Here is a 23,728-nt window from a genome sequence, read left to right on the forward strand (position 1 = left end):
GCTTGTCGTTAAACCCGTTAAACTGCAATTGTACTACATTTCCCATGATTCCGTGACGTTGTGGGCGAAGGAAACGAAAGCGAAGAAGCTTGTTGGCTTACTTGAATATAATTTGATTTTATCAAATAAACACCCCAGTTTATTAACCGGTAAAAATACTACAGCTTATAAAACTTTTTGTCTGTTGAATAACAATTTTTGACTTGGACGAGCAGCTGTTGTCAAGCCCGAATCTCCTAAAATAAGGTAACTGTTAAATTTGGTATTAGCAAACGAGGCTAACTATCCCTCTTAGCTTAACGTTAGCGTTATTACAAAACACGGAGAGGGTGCGATTAAATATCTACTCGTCGTTTAGAATAACCACATATTTTATTTTCTTGAATTTGTAATATTTTTTCCCACCGAATTATAGTTGTGGTGGGGTCAGTTGTTCTTTTTTTGTGTGTCGATATTTTTTTCTGGTTTTAATTCCGCTAACAACGTGAGTTTTACGTCGTCAATTTTTACACATCACAGTTTTTACTCCGACTTGTGTTTATGATAAACGGTGCTAGTTTTAGTTAATTAAGCTGCTTTACTCACGGCTTTACCCATTCTGCTGTGGTGTTGTGCTTTTTCAGCAGAGACATCCAGTGAATGTGGGAAAGACAAACGATGATGGTGTTTGAACTGCCAACACACTGAGTTTCTCTCGCAGGAGACATCTAATGAAAAATTACTGCAACGTAACAGAATGTAAGACTCGTTTCATTCAGTTTGTGTGTACTTAAACTTTTAATTTATTTGCTAAACTATAAGGTGTTATAGGGAATCATAATGTGGAAATTAGGTAATTGGTCTCAATGTCGTGCTCAAAGTCTATTAGGATGTAATAAAGGAGATGCGAAATACATTAAAACTCCTATCTACTTAGATAGGAGCTTAAGTTTAACTGTGAAATCAGTTAAACTTTAGATTTTTATATTTTCTTTCCACCAATGGAGCAACATTTCATTTTTGGTTGCAAAATGTTGTTTAATCAAAAATAAAATCTTTCTTTCAAACCATTTTTCTACACGTATATCACATAAGACATAAGCAAACTGTTTTTAGGTATTATAGGTATGTGCGTTTTATATTTATTGTGTTGTAGAGAATCGCTTGTCAAGCTTTTCTTTGACCTGTTTATTTTTTGTTTTTGTTTGAGAAGTATAATATTTTTAAACAGAATTATATGTAAGGTTCAAACTGAAGTCTATAGTTAGATGTAGTTGCTCCTCAGTTTTCCATATTGGATTTTTTCTTTCTTTTTTTTTTCCATATCTGACATGCCAATAGGCAGCTGCTCTTTTCAGCCAAGTGAAGGATACCACAAGGGGCAGTAATTGTAAGGAAATTTGAGTTTATTTAGTTTAAAATAGAACTCATTTGGCAAATACATGATGGCATTTTATTAGTATCTTAAAATTATTAACTTAATCCTGCTTTATCCTACTAGGTGTTGCAATATGTTATAATTGCTATATATTATAAGAATTTTGAATATTTCTATTGATCAAACATGGTTCCAATGCAAAGTTTTTGAAGGAGAGAAAAAAATATGTAGTTAGAAACATACTGACTACTGAATTATTTTTTTAATCTTTAGGACTTTAACTTTTTTTTGTCTCATTTGTAAAAATGTGTGTTTTTTTTTCATCAGATGCCTAAGATGAAAAAACAGCTCATTTCAGAAAACATTCTTGGTTGTTTTTTTTTATTATTATTTTATTTTAAGTGTGGATAGTTAATTTTCTGACCTCAAATTATAATTTTATTTGAACTGAATCGACAACGAGATTGTTAGAATAATTGCATATGCTTGCTTTTATAATTTTTTCAACAGCCAGTATGGAGGACAAGGCAAATGGTTCAGTTGACACCAAAAGGTATTATTCAAAATTAGCCGATAAATCAATTTACTTGATTCATTTTGTATTGGAGATTCCAATACAAAATTGAATTTTTTGTCACAGTTGTCACAGTTCAGTCTGAGTCGAGTAACTTTTATCCCACAGCCCGGTGGAGAACGGTCAGCTGCCAGACCCTTCCAACTGGGGAGTTGCTGACGTTGTCAATTATTTCAAGGCAACAGGGTTTGAAGAGCAAGCTACAGCTTTCCAAGATCAGGTTAGATTTTCCGTCTATCGTACTCCATGTCAACTTGCAGATGTCAAAGCATCCAAATATAGAATTTCTCTTTTGGTCTGACAGGAAATTGACGGCAAGTCTTTGCTCCTGATGACGCGTAACGACGTTCTAACAGGACTGTCGATAAAACTCGGCCCAGCGTTGAAAATCTACGAGTACCATGTGAAGCCGCTGCAAACGCAGCACCTGAAGAGCAACGCGTCGTAGCACGGCCAACTGCCCTGCCACCCACCTCAGCGACAATCATCATGTCAGGAGACTACAGGTTAGCTGCGGCTTCACAAAGACTCTTCTGCCAACAGAGGCACCTTGACAAGTTTTGAATGCTGTATGTTTTTTTTTTGTTTTGTTTTTGTTTTAAAATAAGCGTGGATCCCAAAACCCTGGTCTGCACACTGCGTCCACTCAGCTGTTTACCCGTTCAGCCATTCTTATTTCTGCTGCTTTAGATATGTATTTTTGTGTTTTATTTAAGAAAAGAGATTAAGAGTGAGTATTCTGAAGGTTAGATTTGTGTGTTTGTGTGGTGAATGTGTGTGCAAAGTAAATGAAACCGCAATGGGTTTTTTAAATATTTGTAAATAAGAAGATATATAGTTGACAAGGATGTATGTTCTGTTATATTTGAACACTTTGATACGTGCAGAAAATTATTATGATCCCATTGTGTTTCCCTGAATTTAGTTTTTATGTTTTAAACTGCACATCAGAGTCCATGATTTGTTCAGAGCATGTAACAATTAATAACTTTGTTTTCCAGGACTTTTATCTAAAGCCTCTTTGTTTCTTTAAACCAACTTATTTAGACTTGAGGCTCTTGGTATGAAAATCTTTGTGTATATATTCTTATTACGTACCTACCTGTGGTGCTTTCAGCTTTGTCACCTGGACAGCTGTATTGAAGTGTTCATGACCCATGTTTAAGTGCAACACTGGAGTTTGAATATCTTGAGTCTGAAATTGATAAATGGTGCTTTTTTTCACCAAAGAACATCAGTTTGACTTTCTTGACTCTTTTAGTTTAATTTTGCACATCACATAGTTAGCTGGCAACACATTATTTACCTCTTTTACAGACCCACTCAAATTTCAGACCATTTCAGATGATGTAGGGGGACAATAGAGATATGAAACATAATGTTTGGTCTTTGTTTCTAGAACATAACAAAATTGCAGTGGTACCCTCAGTGATAAATAAATAAAGTAATAATGCATATAAATATCTGTTGGTAAAGTTTCACTCTAACCCTCCGCAGGGGGAGCAGATGAGATGGCTTAGGGGAGTAAATAAAAAATGCTAGCAAACCTCAAGAAACCATGCAATATGAAGAATAATGTGGCAAAATGTCTACACAGGTACAAGAAATTAATAGTTAAAGAAAATTACTTTGACTCTAGAAACTGTTGGAATATATCTTTCTAAATTTTGGTAAACCATTTTTTCATTTTGACTTCATTTTTGTTTAAGACATAAGATAATGTGGAATCTGTTTTGTCTTTTTGTACACTTAAGGTTAAATTTAAATAATTTTAGAAACATTTGAAGACCAAAACCTTGTTTGCATGTCCTGAAACATAAAATACTAAAAATTACAGCTAATGTTATTGTTTTGTTTTGGGGTTTTTTTTTATTGCTGTGTTTTACTGACATTTAGCAGACTGATGAGACTGCTAAAACTGAGCTAATAACTGAGATGTTGTGAAGGAACCCTAGGGATGTCATCAAACATTATTTTTGTTTTTAACCAGAAAATGTGTTTAAAAATAAGCTTCTTAACATTATTATTCTGAGAAATGTGCACTTAAACACAAAAGAAAATTGTAAAAACATGTCTGTAGACTCCCTGGTAAAAGCAAAACAATTAGGTTTTTTCACCAATTGTACTAAATATAGTCATAGTTACGTTTCTCTATGCATGTAATTCATGTCACGTATTCTTCAGAGAACAGCCAAAGAGACCTTGATGCAAAACATTGTTGCAAATCAAAAGAAATTCCCAGTGAAAGTGGCTGTAATTATTTTTTATTTTTCATATGTTTTTGGCTGGTCGGTGTTACACATTCAGAGTCAGAAGCAAATTTATTTACATCTTAAGGGACATTGTTGGATATATCATCAGATTTTCTATTAGTTGGATCAACAGGTTAATACTGAAACCAGCAGCAGTGTCTTCAGGTTGGGCTTTCCCTTTTAAAGTCTGGCTCTCTGCTTACGACACACTGTTCCTGTGATGTTTCCAGAGGGATTATCCAGAGGAAGAAACACCTGATCGAAAACAAAAAGATATGTTACCAATCAAATAAGGTTTGATATTGTAAGCAATGATAGTATTTACCTCATCTTTGTTGTTTAGACCCATTTTTGTCATGTCTATGGTGAAGTAATGCTGGTTGGGCATGACAATCTCGATTTCCTCCACCTAAGAAGAGCATTTCTTGTGTTCAATTTTATGCTACATATTGTTTCTGGTAAGGTCCCACACATAAGAATATTTTGAAAACAAAACCCACTTCATGCACTAATCATGTGTATCTTAAATTATGCAAGACAGTTACAACAGATTGCACAGCCATTAGTGTCTGAAGTGAAGGGCTCACCTCAGGAATCCTGTCCAGGGCCAGAACTTGTGTTTCATAAAGGGTCTTTTGCACAGATGGTGAAAACTCTCCTCGAGCGTAGGGGCCAGCAAATTTCTCAATAATTGTGTCTTTCACACACTTCCTACAAATGACAGAAGTTTCCTTTTAGGATTTATCTTTTTGAGTTGAAAAATCATCTTTGTTATGTGTTTTTCCCTGCACTTCCAGATTGATCCCACACAAAAACTAAGATAATTACCATGCAGCATCAAAGTCAACGTTCTGGACCTTGTTGTAGCGCCACCTAGAGTAAACGGTGGTGCAGAAAACCCTGTCCTTGGTGTCTTGCAGTGTTGTGAAACGATCTCGGAAAAAGCCCTCAAAGCCAGACTGAGTGGTTTTTAGCACCTTCATGTCCTTCACTCCACTGTGAACCACTGGAATACCTGTGTGCAGAACAGAGTTGGTGAAAAAGCACAAAACATTTTAGATGTTTAGATGGAGATGGAGTTTGTCCCAAGCATTTGTAAGAATGGATAATAGCTGTAGATACACATCAATAGTTTTACAAGAGGTAAAATACATTTTACAAGAGGTAAAATAATAATATACTAGACCTAATAAGATCATTGTATCTATTTTGTGTCATTATCCATGCTAACAAAGTTGACTCAAGATATAAAAAGAGATGTCTCCCACCTTAGCCACCAAAACACTAAGCACCTTTTAATAAAAACACACATGCAAACATATTTTCAATGATTACCGTTGAGGTTCTGTTCAACATCACAGAAGCGACAAGCCTCTGGGCTGTAGATGAAAGCATGAACATGTCCAACACCGTTCTGGAAAAAGAAAAAGAGAGTGATTGTGTCTAAAAATTGGCGCTTTAATCTTAATTATTTGAATACTTCAGAGGTTGGTACAGTGGAAACAAGATTTTTTTTCAAATCTTGTGTGACATTTTTTCTGGATTACTCAACCAAAACACAAATAGATCTTTTCAAAAGAGCAAAATGAAAACGGTACTTAAACTTGCACACACTTGAACTAATACTGTTTTGAAGCAGCTTTCAAGGTTTGTTGATGGGAGACCAGTGTCACACAACTCTACAGATGTTTGATTTAGCTGAGGGATATAAATCCAGCTGAATATCATTGCAAGTTAATCAGATTCAATTGATGGGGGAGAACTCAGGCTGACTGGATGCTGAAAATTAATCAGAAGGTGCCCCAACAAAGTATTAGTGAAAAGGTGTGTACACATTTTTAATTTATCTTTTTTACACAATTGCATAAAATATTTGTCACAGTATAGATGCAAAACATTTTACATAATGAAAAACCTGGATTTTAACAGGGGTAATTAGACTTTTGAGAGTTATTGTACTTTTTTTAATTGTGATGCTAGTAAAATAGCAGCCAGAAAACAAGCTAAAACTTATATTTTGTCCAGGTCGAGGGACTGGATTATGGGTTTTACCTTCTCCAGTCTTCTCCAGGGCGCCTCCTCCATGTAAACCTTGGCCCTCAGCACATGGTTGAAAGAGGTCAGGAAATGATGGCAGAGATCCAGGGAAAATTGCTCAATAGTATTTATCTTAACAAATAGAAAAAAAAGAGTCTGAATAGTTAGTTTTATCTCCAACAGGAGACATAAAATGCATACAAAGTGAAGCTGAAAAGCTGCTATTATCACAATATAGCTTAGTAGAGGACAGAAAAATTGTGGATTTATAGTTTCATTGACTATGACAGTGATTATCATTTTTATCTTCACTGAAATTTTAATTTATTCACTGTGACGCAGTCAGCCTTTAAAAAAAGAAATCTCTCTTCTTCAGATTTCTGCTTAGCTGCACGAAACCACCAAAAAAACATTACAAAGAATAATCTCCCCTTTGGATGGAGTAAACCCAACATGCAACTCACTTGCAGAATACCCTTCACCATGACCTAAGGTATTCGGTGACTCTCCCTTCAACATTTTAAACATGAATTCTTTAACATTCGTGTCTCTGTCTTAAAAATAACACATATTCTGCTAATGCCAAGAAAATTAGATAAGCAGTACATGAAGGTTGACTATAAACAGCAGCCTCTCAGAAATCAAACCAAAATCAAGAAAATATCATTTTTAACACAGCAGAAATGTAATTTAGAAGCTATTTTGAAAATCTGCGAGTTTATATCTTGAAATGTATTGAGAAGTACAGTGAAGCTGTAACTCACCCCTTTGATTTTGGCCAGGGCGTGGACAGTGTTCTTGATGGTGTCGGTGGGAATGATGTCAGAGTTGTCTCCGGTCAGATAGTCCTTGCGTGACTTGAGTGTTATCTCCACGTTAGCCTTCAGCTCAATAAGGTAGTGGTGGCTCCCCTGTCTCTTGATGACCATCACCCTCACTGCATTCTTGCCGTAGCCTGTCCGCACAAACTCCACATTCTGCATTAATGGAACAGACTTGATATTTTCATCCAAATCTGGAAATATACAATGCTAAATGTCTCATTCTCATGCTATTTAATGTCCAACCTGATTATCTTCATCTTAAAGCTTTAATTTGTGCCTAAATTGTAGACTTGTTTGTGGAGATATTGCCAAAAGTTTGCACCTTACTTTTGCGCATTGACAAATTTATTTGCGTTTCTTATGTTTTTGTAAGGTTGTAACTGTACCGTAATACATTTCTCGACTATAAAAGTTTAACATTGCTTCATAGGTCTAAAAGTTGCAGGTTATGGTTTAACCTTGTGGTCATGATTTTACCTTCACTGTTAAAATTGTTTATTTTTACACTAAGAGAATAATTACGTTATGTCATTTACAAAAATATTCCTATTTTCCTCCTCTGAAATGATTACCTGATTTCCAGCGTATGCCATGTTGCTTTGTTCTCTTCCACCTGCTGCGTTTCTGACCTTGTCTGACTCCAAACCCTGCAAAAAAAAAACCCTCTTTCCAATATAGGTACGTTTTGTTGAAGGGGTGTTACCTTCTTTGTACTCACACTATTGGGAGTTCTAGATGGATTTTGTCATATTTTACATGTGCGCAATTGCACACACACCCCGTCACCCTTGCACATAGAGGCTCCCTTATTTTGTATTGATCTCCTTATTTCCTAACTGAACTTTCCTCTCTGTTATGTGCAGTGGCTTATCTGGGTGGGCTAGCTGCCTGCTAGCTGACATCCTTCCATCCAGACTGCAAAGTAGTGGTTTTGCTGCAAACCCCATATTCTGATGTTGTGTTGATTATAAGAGGTAAAACCTGAAGCAGCAACTTCAATGTAATGGAGATTACCTCTATTGTTTGTCCATAGCGGTTGTCTGTTACCATGGAGACAGTACACAGGCTGGAGAAGAGGCTTTGCTGACCAAGAAGCTACACTGACTTTTTTATTATTATTATTAAATTGATCTTAATTATTGTGCATTAACTCCTAAATGAAGACCTTTTTTATTTTTTTCAATATGCGATTACCTTTTACTCTCATCACATGTTGGTAATGATCTTTGTAATGGCATTTTTACTTATATATATATTTAAATATTACTGCTTAAAATATGCTAAAAGATGAATCTTTTTAGATGTGGAGCCAAAAATATATAGTTTTTTTCTGAAACAATAATGATTTTTAAAAAGTTCAATTTTTATAGTACTTTAGTGTAAGTGAAGTGTAAATTATACAATAAATGTGGAAACTTTACTATTCTAACAATGTTGCACCTGTTAGCTCTTTGATTCCTGAGGCAGGTCACATTTGATATGGAAAATGATGTTTTACTGTTTCTTTTCTTGGATGGCTGTATAATTGTGTTTACTGCTTTAAATGTATTGTATTGACAATGTATATTTGCCTTTTCATAGACTAATGTAGTTTTAGAGAGTTGGTAACTTAAATATTATTATGTTGGTTATATTTGAAAATTAGCAACAGCTTCAAAATCTCTGGACAGCACACAAGTTGTATCCTATGTACTAGTACCGCGTTAGAGTATATGGTACTAATTAAAATGAACTCAGTTCTGCCCCACAACATTTACTTACAGAACTGATTTGTTCACTTTGGCTGTAAGTTGTCTAATTATAAATCAAACACTGAAACTTTCGATAATTGTCTTTGAAAAAGAAACTTTCAGTTCCATATAAGATCTACTGTTGTTTCTCAGCCTCAATAAGTGAAATGAAGGTTAACAACTTTCATTTGTGGTGGGGTCTTTTTTTAACCCAATGTTCTGTACTTCACTAATCAGCAGCCTGGTTGCTAAAAATAAAAGATGATCAGGTGTGAACTGGTCCAACACTTTAAATGTAAAGAATTCTAGTGAAGTTTAATAAAAAAAAAAGAAAAGAAGAAGAAAGAAAAACTTTGCTTGGTAGATGTCCCTAAAAAATACTAAACCCATTTCAAAAAACATTTTAAAAACAATGCATTTCCTTACACAGAACTTTCATTTTCCCCTATCATGTGACCGCACCTTATGACTTCCTTTTTTGCATATCGTTGCAGCTGTGCTTTCTTTACTTTCAAAAACTCTGTCATACAGCTCACAGCCTCCAAACAGGCTTCAGACATTTTTTTTAAATCCACGTTTAGCCGTGTTATTTTCAACTAGTCTGCCAAGGATGGCCTCTCAACTCGTCCCCTGCTTCCACATTACTGTCGTATTGTTGTGTTTCACAGTTGGCAGAAGTGACATTTCCTGCAGAAATGAAGCTGGTGAAGCTGTTGACTGGTGAGTTGAGGTCACATTTTTCATAATCCTTTTGTTGTGTGGTGGTCGTTGATACTGAGGAACAAAAAGGTGAATAAGATGATCCCCAATATTTTCCTAATCTATGTTTCGATCTGTTTTTTTCCCAGGTTTATCATCTACAAACTGCCCAAGTTCAGGATTGGGGAGGTTGGCAGTGGCGTGGAGTACATGTACCTGGACTCAGCAGCTGGTAGCTGGCAGAGGAGTAAATTTATGGTTAACACAACCCAAGGAGCCATGGCCAACACTCTGAATCAACTGTACAAGGGAAAGGTCTACATGGTGAGATCTGCTGGATGTCAGATTGTCAAAGTCCTAATTGTATGCTTGTGAAATAAGTTTGACACATCAGCTGTATAATCATAAAAAAGGGATAAATATTGATCATTTTTTCCAAAAAGAACACAAGCATACCTATTTAATCCATCAACAAAAAAAATAATATGCATGAATAAATTTTTATTATTGATTTTAAAAACATCCTAAACAATGTCAGAGACAAATGTTTGGAAAAGTGCATTATCTCCTCAAATTCTGTAAAGGGGTATTTGCTGCCTGTTTCCTTCTGTTTCTGTGCCATTTTCATATTTTGTAAAGTAAACACATAAAGTGAAAACAAAAGAAAATTTACAAGCTGGCAAGTATGTATTCACAGTACGTACAACACTGTAAGTATTAAACTAGTTTCTCTTTCAGTCAAACAGCTCTGTGTATGCACTCTACAATGACGGTGCACCACACCAGAAATACATACGCACCTATGGACACACTAAAGGTACAGTTAATCCGAAATAATTACAGTTATACTTGTTTTGACCATAAAAGTATTTCACAGTGGTTTTTATCTTTGAATATATTCTTCATGTCCTGAAACATTGTTTTTTTCTGTGAAAGAACTGAACTTTTTTGACTGCAATGTAAAATGTGCAACATTAAAGAATCTGTAGTGTTTATTTAATTAATTAGCTTCGCTTTATGTTTGTTTTGAGTGTCTGTTTTTGTGAGGGATTTGTAAATGGTAACACAGTAAAAAAAAACAAAAAAACATTTAAGGCATTGCTACCATAACAGCAGTAGTTAGTAGGAACAATGCACAGAATTTTAGGTTAAACAGAAATATAATATAGTTTGTTAACTAGTTTTCTAGTTAACAAACTAGCAGTTCAGCAGTAAAATGTTGTGATTTAGCACTGAAGACAGATCAATGTGAGAGGAAATGTCCAAAGAGCAACAGCCTGATACTGTTTACTCTGACCTCTGTAACACTCTGACACAACTTTGGTGGAAAGGTTTTTGCAGTCTTCGTGCCTGTTTGCATGTGTGTGAGCATAGATGTGCTTTCTTCCTTGCTCAAGTGTGTGCTTTCATGCATCCTGCAGGGGTTCTGCTCTTTGACCATTCTCAAGGTTTCTGGCTGTCCCACACCGTTCCCCATTTCCCCTCGTTCCCTGAGCGAGGCTACCAGTACCCCTCCTCTGGCAAACACAATGGCCAGACTGCCCTGTGTGTGACCTACCAGTATTCGCAGTTTCTCAGTATAGGTGAGTGAGTGTGTCATGAAGCAACCAGTCCTGACTGCTTATAGTGTGTGTGGGGGCGGGGGTGTGTGTGCCACAAAGTCTGCTGTATAAATTATTAAGCATGTTGACCCTGTTTTTCATAAAAATGAATGTAGAAGTAAAACAAGCCAAGATATTCCTTTATTATTTTTCTCAACCCTTTTTGATATGTTCAGAACTCAAGGCTGCACTGAGTTAAAGCTGGAACAAAGAAAAATGACTTTCTGACTGACTAATCAAACGTACAAATGCCACGTAAATCTCAGATAAACCACCTTTTCCCCAGCCCTTAAATGCAACATCTGCTTTAGGCTTTGTACCAAAAGGTGTGTGCAGCAAATCTATAAACCTGACATGTACAAAAGAAACGTTAAGGAGAGTAACCTAATTATGTGGAATCATTATTAAAAAATTATTTTAAAAATTTATGTACAAATAGAGATACATATTTGTTTTCACTTTTGCTTCATTTCCTTTAGCAGTTATTTTTCTGACTCCACTTCAAGTTCTTTTTTTCTTAAAATTGTAGATATGTTTGTAGAAGTAAATCCTGAAGCCAAATAAAACAGTACCAGCCTCTCAAATACCTTATTAAAATCTGGTCAACTCTCTTTTTCTGCTGGGAAAACAATCAGTCCAGGCAAAACTTATGTCCACTTATTTGGATTTTTATTTTTTTTTTACCCATCCGTAAAACATAATTTAAGTATGAACAAAATTTAAGTGTAATAAATTACAAGATTATATGTTGTGTTTTATAACTATTAGGAGAGGCATATTCAGTGAATGACATGTTTTATTGATGCTTGCTTTTTAAAAGTATATTTTAAAAACAATAACCTTGAGGTATAAAACATACTTTTTATTCAGCCCATTTTTCCTGTATTAAAAGTGTTGTTTTTATTGTTTTAATTTAATAATTTTATTCTAAATCTTCTGTTTACTCTGTGTACAAAATGTCCTCATTATTAAGAGAAACAAAGACTTGAATTGTGTCAAAATTGATTGTGTAATAAATTTATATCTAAGTGAACAAAGTTACAGAAGCAATATCCTAATCCTAATTTATCCTAATTTAACTGTATGACTGCATATTTAAGAATTTACATGCATGCAGAAAACATACTTGTCAGGAAGACTTTGAACTGCTACTATCACTTCTAGTTCAATTATTAATTTAAATACACTGAAATTAGGGTTTGTAAATGTCATTGATTCAAGTAGTGAAACGTGCACACTTTGGGAATCAAGTTATTGCACCTTTTCTATTTTTTACACGTTCATCCTAACCATTTTGTTTTTGTTTGTTTTCAAGCTGAATTTTACAGGATATATTTCTCATTAAAGAATTTTTTTTTTTAATTTAAATTTTGAAAATTCTCAGATTTTCAAGTCTCAAAAACCTAGAATTTTAATCAGTGTGGGTACATTTTTGAGTTAATGTATAAAATTAGGCCTTCATACATTTCAAATCCTATTTACATTGTGAAAAAGATTGTTCATGCGTAGTTACATCTGTCTATTTTTCCTTTATTTTCTACTGCAGCACAGCAGCTCGTCTATGTTTACCCACGTTTCTACAACTGTTCTGTTCCCACTGCGTTCTCGGCCGACCTGCCGCAGCTCCTCCAGCTGTGTGAGGGCTCCAGACCGCCACTGACCGCCAACAAGGGAGTAAAGGCACTGTTTTCTGTCAGTGGGGACAAATTTGTCAGCTTTGCAAAATCTGAGCACTTTGTAGATGGTAAGGAGTTCTAAGTTTTTACATTTTGATCTTTAGAGATGTAGTTGCTTACTTTGAAGGCCCAGAGTAGTTGGTCTCTTGTTCTCAATGGTTTTCTCGAGATCCCAGGATGATGGTGTATGTGTTAAATGTGATTCCATCCTTCAAATATCTGCCATTGTGCACACCACGATAGCATGCATTTAAATACCATGAATAGATAATACATGTTCTTTGAGCTGTGTATACTTCTGTAAGATATGTTTTTATTCTTGTTGGACCTGAGTTCTCTATCTGGCCTTCCTTCAGATATCTACACAGGTTGGGTGGCTCAGGTCCTGGGCTCTGATCTTCTGGTGCAGACTTGGCAGACCCAAGGTCGAGAGCTGCCCTCCAACTGCTCACTGCCGAGGCACACCATGAACATCAAGAGGACTGTGCTTCCGCCATCGGTCCAGTTCGAATCTCATTACGACCACTCAAAGTGGTGTGTGTCACAGGCTTATGAGGACCAGGTGGTCTGCCTGGGGGATCTGAACCGGGTCAAGACTCAGATGTTACGTGGCGGAGGGCTGATCTGCTCCTACAACCCTGTGATTTACAAGGCCTTCAGAAAGGCAGTGGACTGGTACATTAGCTGCTAAACAAGACTGAATTATAACTGAGGATTATTCAGTCATGATTCATTTACAATGTACTCAGTTAAACATGAAGTTTACATTTTAGACTTTAAAAATCTGTCTTATAAGCATCAACTAAATTTATTTGAACTTTTACCTGATAGATTATTTTGATCTTGAATTGAATGACAAACTCGCAGAGACTTTCACAGTTATTGGAACACTTTAGTTGTGTACCACAGCCTTAAATAATAGTGGTAGAGATTTGGTAACCCTATGATTTGAAGAAATCACTCTTTGCTAAAATTTCTACATTTAGTTGCACTTCTAGTTTTAAAAAAAAACTTTTAAACTTGTTTTACTACACAGCACAGCAGTAAGCCCTCATCTGATTGGTTCAAAAAAGGTTTTTATTTTTATTTTTGTGGCATTGTCAAACTCTGTTCTCGATTGCAGATGTTGCTGCCAAGGGTAACACAACCAGTCATTAGGTTTAGGGGCCAGTTACTTGTGTTACAGAGAGGCTGGTTGGTTATGCAAGTTTTAATTATTTTATAAAGGATACCACCCTCTGGAAACAACTTTTCTGTATCAACGTTATTTTTTTAAGGACAAATTGAAACTCCATGACACTGGAACTGAGCCGATGGGTCTGCAAAAAACAGAAAGAAATAATTTTTTTTATAATACTGTAAAAACCAGCGTGAAGGAATTAGTTGCGTCATGTAACTGAATCCAGTGTGTCCCCATTCAACATTTGTTTCTATTTTATTTGCGTTAAACAGTGCCTCCTAGTGGTCACAGTGGTAGGACGCAGTAAAGCCGTCATGTTGTTTTGAACATCGAGCAGAGAATTGCATTTCCTCGTCTGCACTGACCATGAATTCAGTTAAACAGTAGAGGCATTTGTGTTTTATTATGCTTTGCTTGAGAAAAACTGAAACAAACTACTATTATATGAATTTGTATTTGACACAGCCATTCATATGTCCTCATGAAATTGTTATTTTTGTCAGTTGAGTATCATGTTGAGAAGACAATAAATAAAAACATCCATCTTTGTGTGCCATCATGGTGTTTTCCAGCTTTCTATCTACATAGTGAATCTGTATGAATGTTCAGAAGATGCTAAGTGTGAGTTGCACTAACAACCTTTGCTCCTACATGTTGAAACAGAACGGAAGTGTCAGCAGGTGTGGAGCAATTCAGATTGTTAAAGGATAAATGTAACAATGTTTCTTTCACTGTTCTGGTTTGAACAACAAGGAAGCAGCTGAATCATGAAGGCGAGATGTGGGTGTGAGTTTCCTTTTTACGCTGACATGTGACACAGCCGCTTTTTCAAACAGGTTTGTAATCCAGTTTAAAGGCGAGTGAAGATGACAGCGCACGTAAGTGATATGTTCGAATATTTTAAAGAGAATAATAACATAAATTAGTTGTTTGAAGTAGAGTAAACACTATCATTTAAGATAAAGAAAAGACCTTTGACACAAAGGATAGTTTTTACTCCATTCCCTTAATATTTTTGGACTGTTTGCAAGTTTGGTGAATGAATGAGAGCTCACAAAGTGAAAGTAGTATGATATATATATATATATATATATATATATATATATATATATATATATATATATATATATATATATATATATATATATATATATATTGGTATTCTGAATAGATTTCAACTGTGGGTTTGACTTGTTCTTGTGAAGGGAAGTAGTTGTGTTGCATCACTCATTTTTGTTAGTCTAGAAAGTGCATTTTATAGGAAACCAGTACATGCTTAAAATATTTTAAACCCAAATTTAGGTAATGAGAACAACAATCTTGCATATTTACAAAAGGCTGCTCCATAACTCCTTAAGATAACATATAAACAAAGGAATAACTAAAGAGATTGACTTCTAACACGATGTGGTTAAAGCCTTAGTTATCATTCAGCAGTTGCACTGTGGTATTTACGCAACACACCCTGCATCGGCTTTTCAATTTATCATCTTCTTCATGCCAAGTTTCCAGTAAATCACTCTTATGAATCACCTTGCTGGTGCTAAGATACTATTTTATCATATCAGTCTAAACTGTGCATTTGACTAGTAATTAAATATTAAAATGACAGGTTTGAGATGCTAAGATTCCACATAATTTGTGTATAAAATCTTGACTACAAGTTTGATCCAGTGTCTGTCTCAAACGTTGTGGTGTCTTCTAAAAAAAACTTCTATGTTACATCTTAGTAAGCAGCTTAATTACCACAACTAATCCTGAGTTCATGTAATCAAGCCCAAGTATTTCCTTTTTGTAATTATGTTTGTTTTAATTGTTTCAGGCTCTAATCGGATTCCTCCTCAGTATTGGACTTCTTTTTAAAGCGTGTTATTCAGATGTGAAGTGCAGGAATGACAGAGGAGAGGCTGTTGACTGGTCAGTGAAGATTTCTGACAATATTCTTACCTCTATTGAGCTTAAACTGAATAAATGATCAACTATTCACATCTTTGCCATTAGGTATATTGTGTATAAACTGCCTAATGTGAAAGATGGTGGAAAGATGTATTTGTACATGGATGAGAGCACCGGTGGGTGGAGACTCAGCAGGGAGAAAATCGACAGTAAAACTGGCTTTCTAGCACAAACACTGAAACCTCTTCTTGACTTCTACACCAAAAAGGTGAGATTTTATAAAACAAAAAAAAAAGGTATAAAATCAACTTTGAAAGCACATTGTTTTATTTCTCTATTATTTTTTAATGGTCAGACTGAAGGGTTTGGATACATGCTCTACAATGATCAGCCTCCAAATCCATACTCTGCTCCTTCATCATTCGGTCACAGTAAAGGTGGGTCCAATTCTTTTTGACCAAATTGCACACAAAGTACAGGTAGGCTGTCAAATTAAATCGTTTGCACATTGATTTTATTTCCTTCAGGGGTTGTGATGTTGGATCGCAACTTTGGACTTTGGCTTTCACACAGCACCCCCAAATTTCCAACATATCGCAGTACAGAGTTCTGGCCAACCAGTGGAAACGCAAATGCTCAAACATTCCTTTGTGTTACTTTCCCCTACCAGCAGTTTAAAGAAATAGGTAAGTTACTGGAGAAGCTTCCTGGAGTTGCACACTAGATAAAAAAAAAATATGTATCTTTTAAATTATGCCATTTAAATCCTCAGGACTGCAGCTCATGTACATCCATGCCTATTCATTTGACTCTGAAATTCCAAAAACTTTTCATGAGGAGCTGCGTTGTGTTGCACAGAGAAGCTGCTACCCAAAACAAAAGCCCTGGTTTAGTGTGGAGAGGCTGAAATCAGCAGCAGGGAGCACTTTCACCAGCTTTGCAAAATACACACGATTTAAAGATGGTAAGTTTTGGCACTGATCCACAAAATGGTTTTTTGTTGTTGTTGTTGTTTTTAATTAAGAAAACTTCTGAAGTTTGTTGTCTAAAACTGATAATGATCTATGTTCTGTTACATCCTAGACCTTTACTCTGGTCTCATAGTGAACAAAGTGTCCGAAAACCTTTTTGTGAAGAGCTGGGGGAAACTGAGTAAGCCTCTATCCTCCAACTGCAGCTCAAGGCTCAATCATCATGTCTACAACGTGAAGGAAGTGGAGCTGCAGAAGAGGAAGGCCGTCAGTGACACTGTGGATCACTCTAAGTGGAGTGTGACTTCAGACGGTGGCTGGACCTGCATCTCTGATATGAACAGGGAGGTCAGTCAGATGAGCAGAGGAGGAGGAGCAATCTGCACTGAAGATCCACAAGTGGGACAAGCTTTCAGGTCACTGATCTTACACTATGAACCGTGTAAAACGTCTCATTCTAAGGCTCATAAGAGAGAACTGTAAAGGCTGACAGTCATGATAATCAACCGCTTTTCACAAATGAGCATTGTTACACCAGGGGATTTTCTTTTATCAAATACTCTGAGCAAGTGACTTGTGTCAAATAGAGACTTAGAAATCACTTAGATTCTAATTTTTACAAGGACGACTTTTTTGTATTTCTGCTTGTGTGAAGAATTTGAAATTGTATTAATGGGAGCCTGAAGAAAGACATGGATTTTACTAAATATAATTTGGGGATAATGACAAGGTACTTATGTATGCTTATTAAGAATTTAATATTTATTAATATATTTAGCTATATGAATATTACGGTTTTGTCTTTTTCTAGTGTATAACAAGCAATAAGATATTTGTACAGTATGTTATAATGTATAGACAAACTGGAGATGAAAGGGAGGACGATTGGATACTTCATCCTGCTACTTTAATTGCAAAAAAATATATATCACATATCATGTATCTCATTCAAATGCTGTGTTTAATAGCTTTTTTCTGTAATGTTGTATCATTTAAAGCCCAACATTAATTGCAGAACATTAAACATGTTGATCCAAAATAACTCTGCAGAATTAAGAGCAATAATATTAAAGGAAGTATGATATTGATTTTATAATGGAGGACCTACTTTTTTAAAAGTGATTTTGATGTTTTGGGATTGTATTTAAATAATAGTTGTACAGCTGCATTTAGATAAATATGTTATTAACTATTATAATAAAAAGAGTTTATATTACAGGTCAGAATGATCAGAATTCTTACTTTAAATACATGAATTAAGAGGTTTTTATTGATTGATCATGATTTTCATGTCAAAATTATGACTTGAAAACTGACACTATAATTTTGGAACTCAGTATATAATTTTGAAAGTCTGAATTGTGACATTAAAAGTCAAAATTACAAATTTAACAGTCAAATGTGTGACTTTTTTATTTCATCAATATGCCTCAAACTAACTCGGAATTATCACAAAAGCGCAAATCAAGTGCGCGTCATTAAAATGTGGCTAAGTTGTTCAGACCTTCTCAACAGCGATGAGTGAGAAAGGTAGTACACCTCCTCACCACTAGAGGTCCCCCCTCTTTTATTGCTAAAGTTTAATCTATTCACCTCTCATTCCAGGAAGTGAACTCAGTCGAGCAGACAGCCTGTAAACACGTGAGATAATAACTCAAAACAGACCGCTGGCATACGAAAGATGGATATTACAGAAGTTCCCACGGAAAAGGGCAGCAAGAAGAAGAAGAAGTCAATGAAAGCAAAGACGAAGGTTAAAAACATGGAGGTAAAGGAAGAGAGCAGCGCCACGGAGAACCAGGCCGATCCGACAACTGCGTTTCCCCCCACATTCAGTGTCTCCGAGATCAAGAACAAACAGCGGAGGCACCTCATGTTCATGAAGTTCAAGCAGGAGAAGAGGAAGGTAAACAGAGCCTTCAGGGTCAAACTGTCCTCTATACTACAGAAGAGTTAAAGTTTCTTTATTTGAAAAGTCACCCAGTGCATCTCATACTGTTAACATTTCCACCTATTAAAATGGAGTGTTGATAATAACATGTATATTTCTGACTTTTAGCAAAAACTTCAACTGAAGAAAAAAAGGAGAAAAGAAAGGGAAGCATTAGGTGACAAGGTGAGTGTTTATTATTATTTCTTTCTTTTTTACTTGTTATCTTAAATTATAATCCAAGTAAGTGCATTCTTGTACTGGTATTTTTTCATACCAGTCATTCACTCCATGTTAATCTATTTCCAACATAGGCGCCACCAAAGGAAGTCCCCAAAACGATAGAAAACCAGAGAGTGTTTGATGAGACAGCAGTTGATCCAGAAGACGAAGAGGTTTGGATTTTGTTGTTTTGGTCTTTCTTTATGTATGTGTTTATTTTAACGAACATTCTTTGTTTTGTTCATTTTGCTCGTCACCAGGTTGCTTTTGATGAGGGAACTGATGAATTTTCAGCATATTTTAACGGGTTGACAAATCCCAAAGTGCTCATCACTACATCAGACAGACCCAGAGGGGTGAGTGGCTACTGTTGTTATAAGAGTTTTAATAGTTTTGAATTGAGTTATTTTTTTTTAATTACAAGCCATTAGTAGTTTTGGGATTATTTGCTATTTTAATTCAGAGCTAGAAGCAACATATGTGATGTCATCTATAAGATTGCATAGTGGAATTAATGTTGAAGAATGCAACAATAGTTTTTTATTTATGTAAAATGTAACTCTTTTGATTGAAAATAGAAATTACTTTAAAATTTAGATCATGTAATTGAAAGTTTAGAATCATATATGCCACCCTCATTAACGGCGTCATTTGTGTCTTGCAGAGAACAGTGAGGTTTTGTGAGCAGCTGGCCAGTGTCATCCCAAACGCCCATGTTTACTACAGAAGAGGCCTCGCCCTAAAGAGGATCATTCCCCAGTGTGTTGCCAGGGACTTCACATACATGATGGTCATCAACCAGGATCGCCTGGTGCCCAGTATCCTGATTTCAAAAAGCACTTCTGATCGCATGAGGAAATTCGTTTAGATACATTCAGTTTTTGTTCCCACTTGAATCATTGACTGTTACTCTTCTGGTTTCACAAAATGTTGTAAATTTATCCTCATCACAATATACGTCTAAAGAAGCTCAAAGAATATACTAGAATTAATATTTATAGAAATGTTGTTTTGCTTACCATCTGGGTTCTTCGATTGCAAGAAACCCAAAGCAGACTGGCATAAAGTTTTTTGGGGTTTTTTTTTCATTTGACTTTCTATTTTGTCTAATCTGGATCCTTAACAGTTATTTTCAGACGGTTTGGTTCTCTGTCACCTTCCTGACGGGCCAACTGCACATTTCAAAGTCAGCAGTGTTCGAGTAAGAAAAGAGATAAAGGCAAGTCAAATAAATGTATGCTTAATATTAATGCCTTTTGGGGGTACAAATCTGAATTCTCATCTCCCACAACCTGCTTTGTGTTTCCTACAGTTTAAAAATGAGTTAGAATTTCAATCAAGTAGTTTCCATGCCTGTATAATTATGGAAAAATATTTGATTTTAGTTGTTTTTATCTGTTCAACTGATTAAATCTGCTGTTGATCCATCAACCTTTTAATGCATCTAATGCAGTAAGTTGGTCAGTGAGTGAGTCGATCCGTCAATCAGACGTAAGATAAATTCCATGTGAACTTTTCCAATTGTACTTTAATAATTGGATAAATAGGGTTAAAAACTTTTACATAAAAAATGTGTACAAACCCTGTGTTCTTGTGCTTCCTTGCTCTTTCTAGTTAAATACCACTTCTTCTAGTAGTTGAAGACAAACCTCAGCTCATACTGATGCACCGCTGTCCTGTTTCCTGTTTTCAGAGACGAGGTAAAGAGCCAACCGAACACTATCCAGAGGTCATTCTCAACAACTTCACCACCCGCCTCGGACACAGCATTGGTCGTCTGTTCGCCGCTCTGTTCCCACAGAACCCTCAGTTTGTGGGTCGACAGGTCGCCACCTTTCACAACCAGAGAGATTTCATCTTTTTCAGATTCCACAGGTAAATGTTCAAGCTTGATCAGGAAGACATCCTTCCATTTACAGGAATGTTTTTTTTTTTTTCCTTTTTATGTGGATATTAGTAACTCAAAATTTTAGATGTAGATAGTTCATAGAGATTTTTCTGTATGTCACTTAGGATGACATATTATAGTTATTAAATTATAATTATGCTTGCTAAATCCAAGAATTATTGGTAATACACTATTTTAAGCTTTCTTCAAATTTGGATGTATTTTGTGGAATAGCATTTTAAACCACATGATTTGGACAAATATTTTGTTTCCTTCCTTGCTTCCAGTCTTGATCTTACTGATTGACTGTCTTCAGATTATGCTTTTCTGTATTATGTTTTTTTTAATATTCATTTTGTGAATTGCATCGGTCCTTCCTGCTGAAAAATATCCACACACCATAATTCAGCCACCCATCCATTTCAAAGTTGCTGATGTTGTTCTCAGGCTTGCAGGCGCCCCCCTTTTTTCTCAGAAGTTAGTGATAGTCATTACTTCATCTCCTTTTGGAGTACAGAGTGGACTTGTAGCTCATGTTGATACACGACATGTTTCACTGTGGATGGTGACATTTTCTGATCTGCATCTTCACAAGGTCTTTCTTTTTTTTTCTGGGATTGATGCACACAGCTAAACTAAACTAAACAACAACACATGATGCTGCCACCACTGCACTACGCAGTTTGGTGTCCTCAGGCTTGAAAGTCTTGACCATAAATAAAAAAGAAATGGAGTTAAGGTCAAATGGCTTAATTTATTTTAAATGAGGTCAAATAAACTAATTATGGTATTTCTGTAAGGTATATCTTCAAGAACGAGAAGAAAGTTGGTATTCAGGAGCTGGGACCTCGCTTCACTCTAAAACTCCGATCTCTGCAGAAGGGCACGTTCGACTCCAAGTACGGAGAGTATGAATGGGTGCTGAAGGTGAGTCTGTTTAATAAAAAAGGAGCTTTAATTGACTTTTTCATATCATCTGGATTTGTATGCTTAAATCTGCTTCTCTGTTATTACAATCTATTATAGTATTTTAGGATTTTAATGAGATGCTACCTGGAGAACGAACACATCAGCGGTTTTATTTCTTACTGTGACACAAAAATATTTTCATTTTTCAGCGCCACGAGATGGATGCCTGCAGACGGAAGTTCCAGCTTTGAGTTGGACATTTATTAGTCAGAAAAGATCCCGACCGAATGTCCTGCAAATATTTATGGACTTACACAAATTTGCTTCAGAGTCTGATTCTTTTTGAAAGAAACCTGTGTTAGCTGTACAAAGGTCCAGATGCAGCTTTTAGTGAGGAGGTGATGCTATGTTGTCTGGTAACAGTTCATGTATACAGTTATATTCTTTTATGACTTTAGTTATTACCTGAAGATGAGTTTCAAACTGCAGAGTTGAGCTAAAGTGAGAGAAAGTAAAAGAGATGTTCATTTTTTCAGACTTGCCTCTGAGTGATAAAGTCAACACAAAATGTGCATCTTTCTTTTTTAACCTTCATGTTTGTCTGGGTCCAGAGTGACAAATTTTCAAGTTTAACTGTGTAAAAAGTACAAGTTATATTTTATTGAAAGAGCGTTTGTGTTATCCTCAGAAACAGGCATTTTAACACAAAACTTTCAGTTTACAGACCTTCAGTCTGTCCTGAAGGCCTGTAAATGAAAAGAATCAGTTACGGTGCTCTGAGTCAGCACAGGAAAACTGGGTGTTGCTCTATGGACTAAATAAGGCTCAACATTTTCATCCTCCACCAAACTGAGGAAACTCATTTAGGTTGGTTCTTGTTTTGAATTAAGAGTGTGTAGATAAAGGTCATAGCTTAGACACTGTAATGTTTGTCTTTTTTTTTAGCTTGACAACTTTATTATTGCCGACAATTCCCAAACCTGTCACGCTTTTCTCCTCCTGTACACTCTGTTATTGTGCTTTTCATTGTTCAGCTATGGAATAATTTCAAGTTTGTACTTGCTAAGGTTAAATTTATGAAAGATATTTTACCCCTTTAACTACTAACCTATGTGGATCATTTTTTAGCCACCACAATTAGTTTTATCCTTTAAACATTTTTTACAGATGTGCTACAATGTACCAGAAGCAGATATTTATCTATCTTTGGGAGATAAGATTAGTGTAATTAAACTATTAAATGTATTTTATATTCTAAAAGTACTAGTGGGGTAAAAATCCAATGTTTTCTACATGGATTTAAGTGCATCAAACAAACTTAAGTTGAAGAAAATTTGATAACTGTGTTTATATGAGTTAAATCATGGTTCAAACTTGACGTGCCAACATTAAAGATTTGGTCATTAACACATTACAAGTGTTGCAAAAAAAAAAAAAACACACAACCATTGAGCAAAGTGATAAATATTAAAACTTAGCAAAGATAAAATTGAAAGTTACTTTGAAATATTGCAGGGAAAAAGGGGGAGGCGTCAGTAGTATTAGACATTTATCAGCATGACTGCAAATAAAGGTATGTGTCAACATCTTTTATAACCTGGAAGAAAAAGCAGTAAACATGTTGATGGAAACACAGACCAAATTATAGAATTTAGATTGAATTACAATGAACAGGAACACTTTACAGGAAGTTACTAAAACAAGTCTGAGCATGATGAATTATCTTCACCTTGACGAGTCATGCATGTCTTTCAGTGTAACTGATGGATAGTGATAACATCTCACCAGGACTTGCATTTCCTGGTGAAATGAAGAAAAAGAAGCATTTTTCTTCAAAGTTTGACAATCGAGGACATTGGACAACAGCTTCAAGCTCCTAGTGAGGGATAAAAACTTTATGACAGCAGACTATTCCAGAAAATTGGTTAGGTTCATATTGCTGCAGTAACTGGCCCAGAGTTTATTTTATAAATGTTTTCTCC

The 23,728-nt window shown here is 35.6% G+C and overlaps 5 protein-coding genes across 7 annotated transcripts; 4 read left to right on the plus strand and 1 right to left on the minus strand.

Moving 5' to 3' along the window:
• Positions 1 to 46: 46 nt before the first annotated feature.
• Positions 47 to 3,165, plus strand: samd13 (sterile alpha motif domain containing 13). Of its 3 annotated transcripts, none has more exons than XM_032571787.1 (5): positions 47 to 246; positions 624 to 738; positions 1,868 to 1,910; positions 2,040 to 2,151; positions 2,236 to 3,165. In XM_032571787.1, exons 2-5 carry the CDS (start codon positions 711 to 713, stop codon positions 2,377 to 2,379), a joined length of 327 nt encoding a protein of 108 aa, XP_032427678.1. In that variant the 5' UTR covers positions 47 to 246; positions 624 to 710; the 3' UTR covers positions 2,380 to 3,165. The 3 variants fall into 3 exon arrangements, with proteins under 3 accessions (XP_032427678.1, XP_032427681.1, XP_032427679.1); XM_032571790.1 differs by lacking the exon at positions 47 to 246 and adding an exon at positions 1,321 to 1,369; XM_032571788.1 differs by lacking the exon at positions 47 to 246 and having other exon boundaries at positions 624 to 1,369.
• Positions 3,166 to 4,173: 1,008 nt separating this feature from the next.
• uox (urate oxidase) lies at positions 4,174 to 7,774 on the minus strand. Its single transcript, XM_032571786.1, has 8 exons — positions 7,617 to 7,774; positions 6,985 to 7,197; positions 6,236 to 6,352; positions 5,519 to 5,597; positions 5,012 to 5,198; positions 4,771 to 4,894; positions 4,509 to 4,592; positions 4,174 to 4,438 (listed from the first exon to the last, which is right to left on the minus strand). The coding sequence occupies exons 1-8, from the start codon at positions 7,635 to 7,637 to the stop codon at positions 4,364 to 4,366; spliced, it is 900 nt and encodes a 299-aa protein (XP_032427677.1). The 5' UTR covers positions 7,638 to 7,774; the 3' UTR covers positions 4,174 to 4,363.
• A 1,446-nt stretch (positions 7,775 to 9,220) lies between these two features.
• On the plus strand, positions 9,221 to 14,489 carry dnase2b (deoxyribonuclease II beta). The gene is made up of 6 exons (XM_032571785.1): positions 9,221 to 9,494; positions 9,623 to 9,797; positions 10,212 to 10,290; positions 10,895 to 11,056; positions 12,621 to 12,818; positions 13,107 to 14,489. The coding sequence occupies exons 1-6, from the start codon at positions 9,385 to 9,387 to the stop codon at positions 13,439 to 13,441; spliced, it is 1,059 nt and encodes a 352-aa protein (XP_032427676.1). The 5' UTR covers positions 9,221 to 9,384; the 3' UTR covers positions 13,442 to 14,489.
• A 208-nt stretch (positions 14,490 to 14,697) lies between these two features.
• LOC116725607 (deoxyribonuclease-2-alpha-like) lies at positions 14,698 to 17,890 on the plus strand. The gene is made up of 7 exons (XM_032571783.1): positions 14,698 to 14,808; positions 15,753 to 15,847; positions 15,932 to 16,094; positions 16,182 to 16,263; positions 16,354 to 16,512; positions 16,599 to 16,790; positions 16,910 to 17,890. Exons 1-7 carry the CDS (start codon positions 14,797 to 14,799, stop codon positions 17,278 to 17,280), a joined length of 1,074 nt encoding a protein of 357 aa, XP_032427674.1. The 5' UTR covers positions 14,698 to 14,796; the 3' UTR covers positions 17,281 to 17,890.
• A 500-nt stretch (positions 17,891 to 18,390) lies between these two features.
• Positions 18,391 to 23,160, plus strand: rpf1 (ribosome production factor 1 homolog). Its single transcript, XM_032572399.1, has 9 exons — positions 18,391 to 18,703; positions 18,857 to 18,913; positions 19,042 to 19,122; positions 19,210 to 19,305; positions 19,614 to 19,767; positions 20,086 to 20,168; positions 20,643 to 20,824; positions 21,638 to 21,764; positions 21,956 to 23,160. The coding sequence occupies exons 1-9, from the start codon at positions 18,479 to 18,481 to the stop codon at positions 21,995 to 21,997; spliced, it is 1,047 nt and encodes a 348-aa protein (XP_032428290.1). The 5' UTR covers positions 18,391 to 18,478; the 3' UTR covers positions 21,998 to 23,160.
• The last annotated feature ends 568 nt before the right edge of the window (positions 23,161 to 23,728 follow it).

The sequence above is a fragment of the Xiphophorus hellerii genome, chromosome 9 (assembly GCF_003331165.1).
Source record: "Xiphophorus hellerii strain 12219 chromosome 9, Xiphophorus_hellerii-4.1, whole genome shotgun sequence".
NCBI lineage: Eukaryota > Metazoa > Chordata > Actinopteri > Cyprinodontiformes > Poeciliidae > Xiphophorus > Xiphophorus hellerii.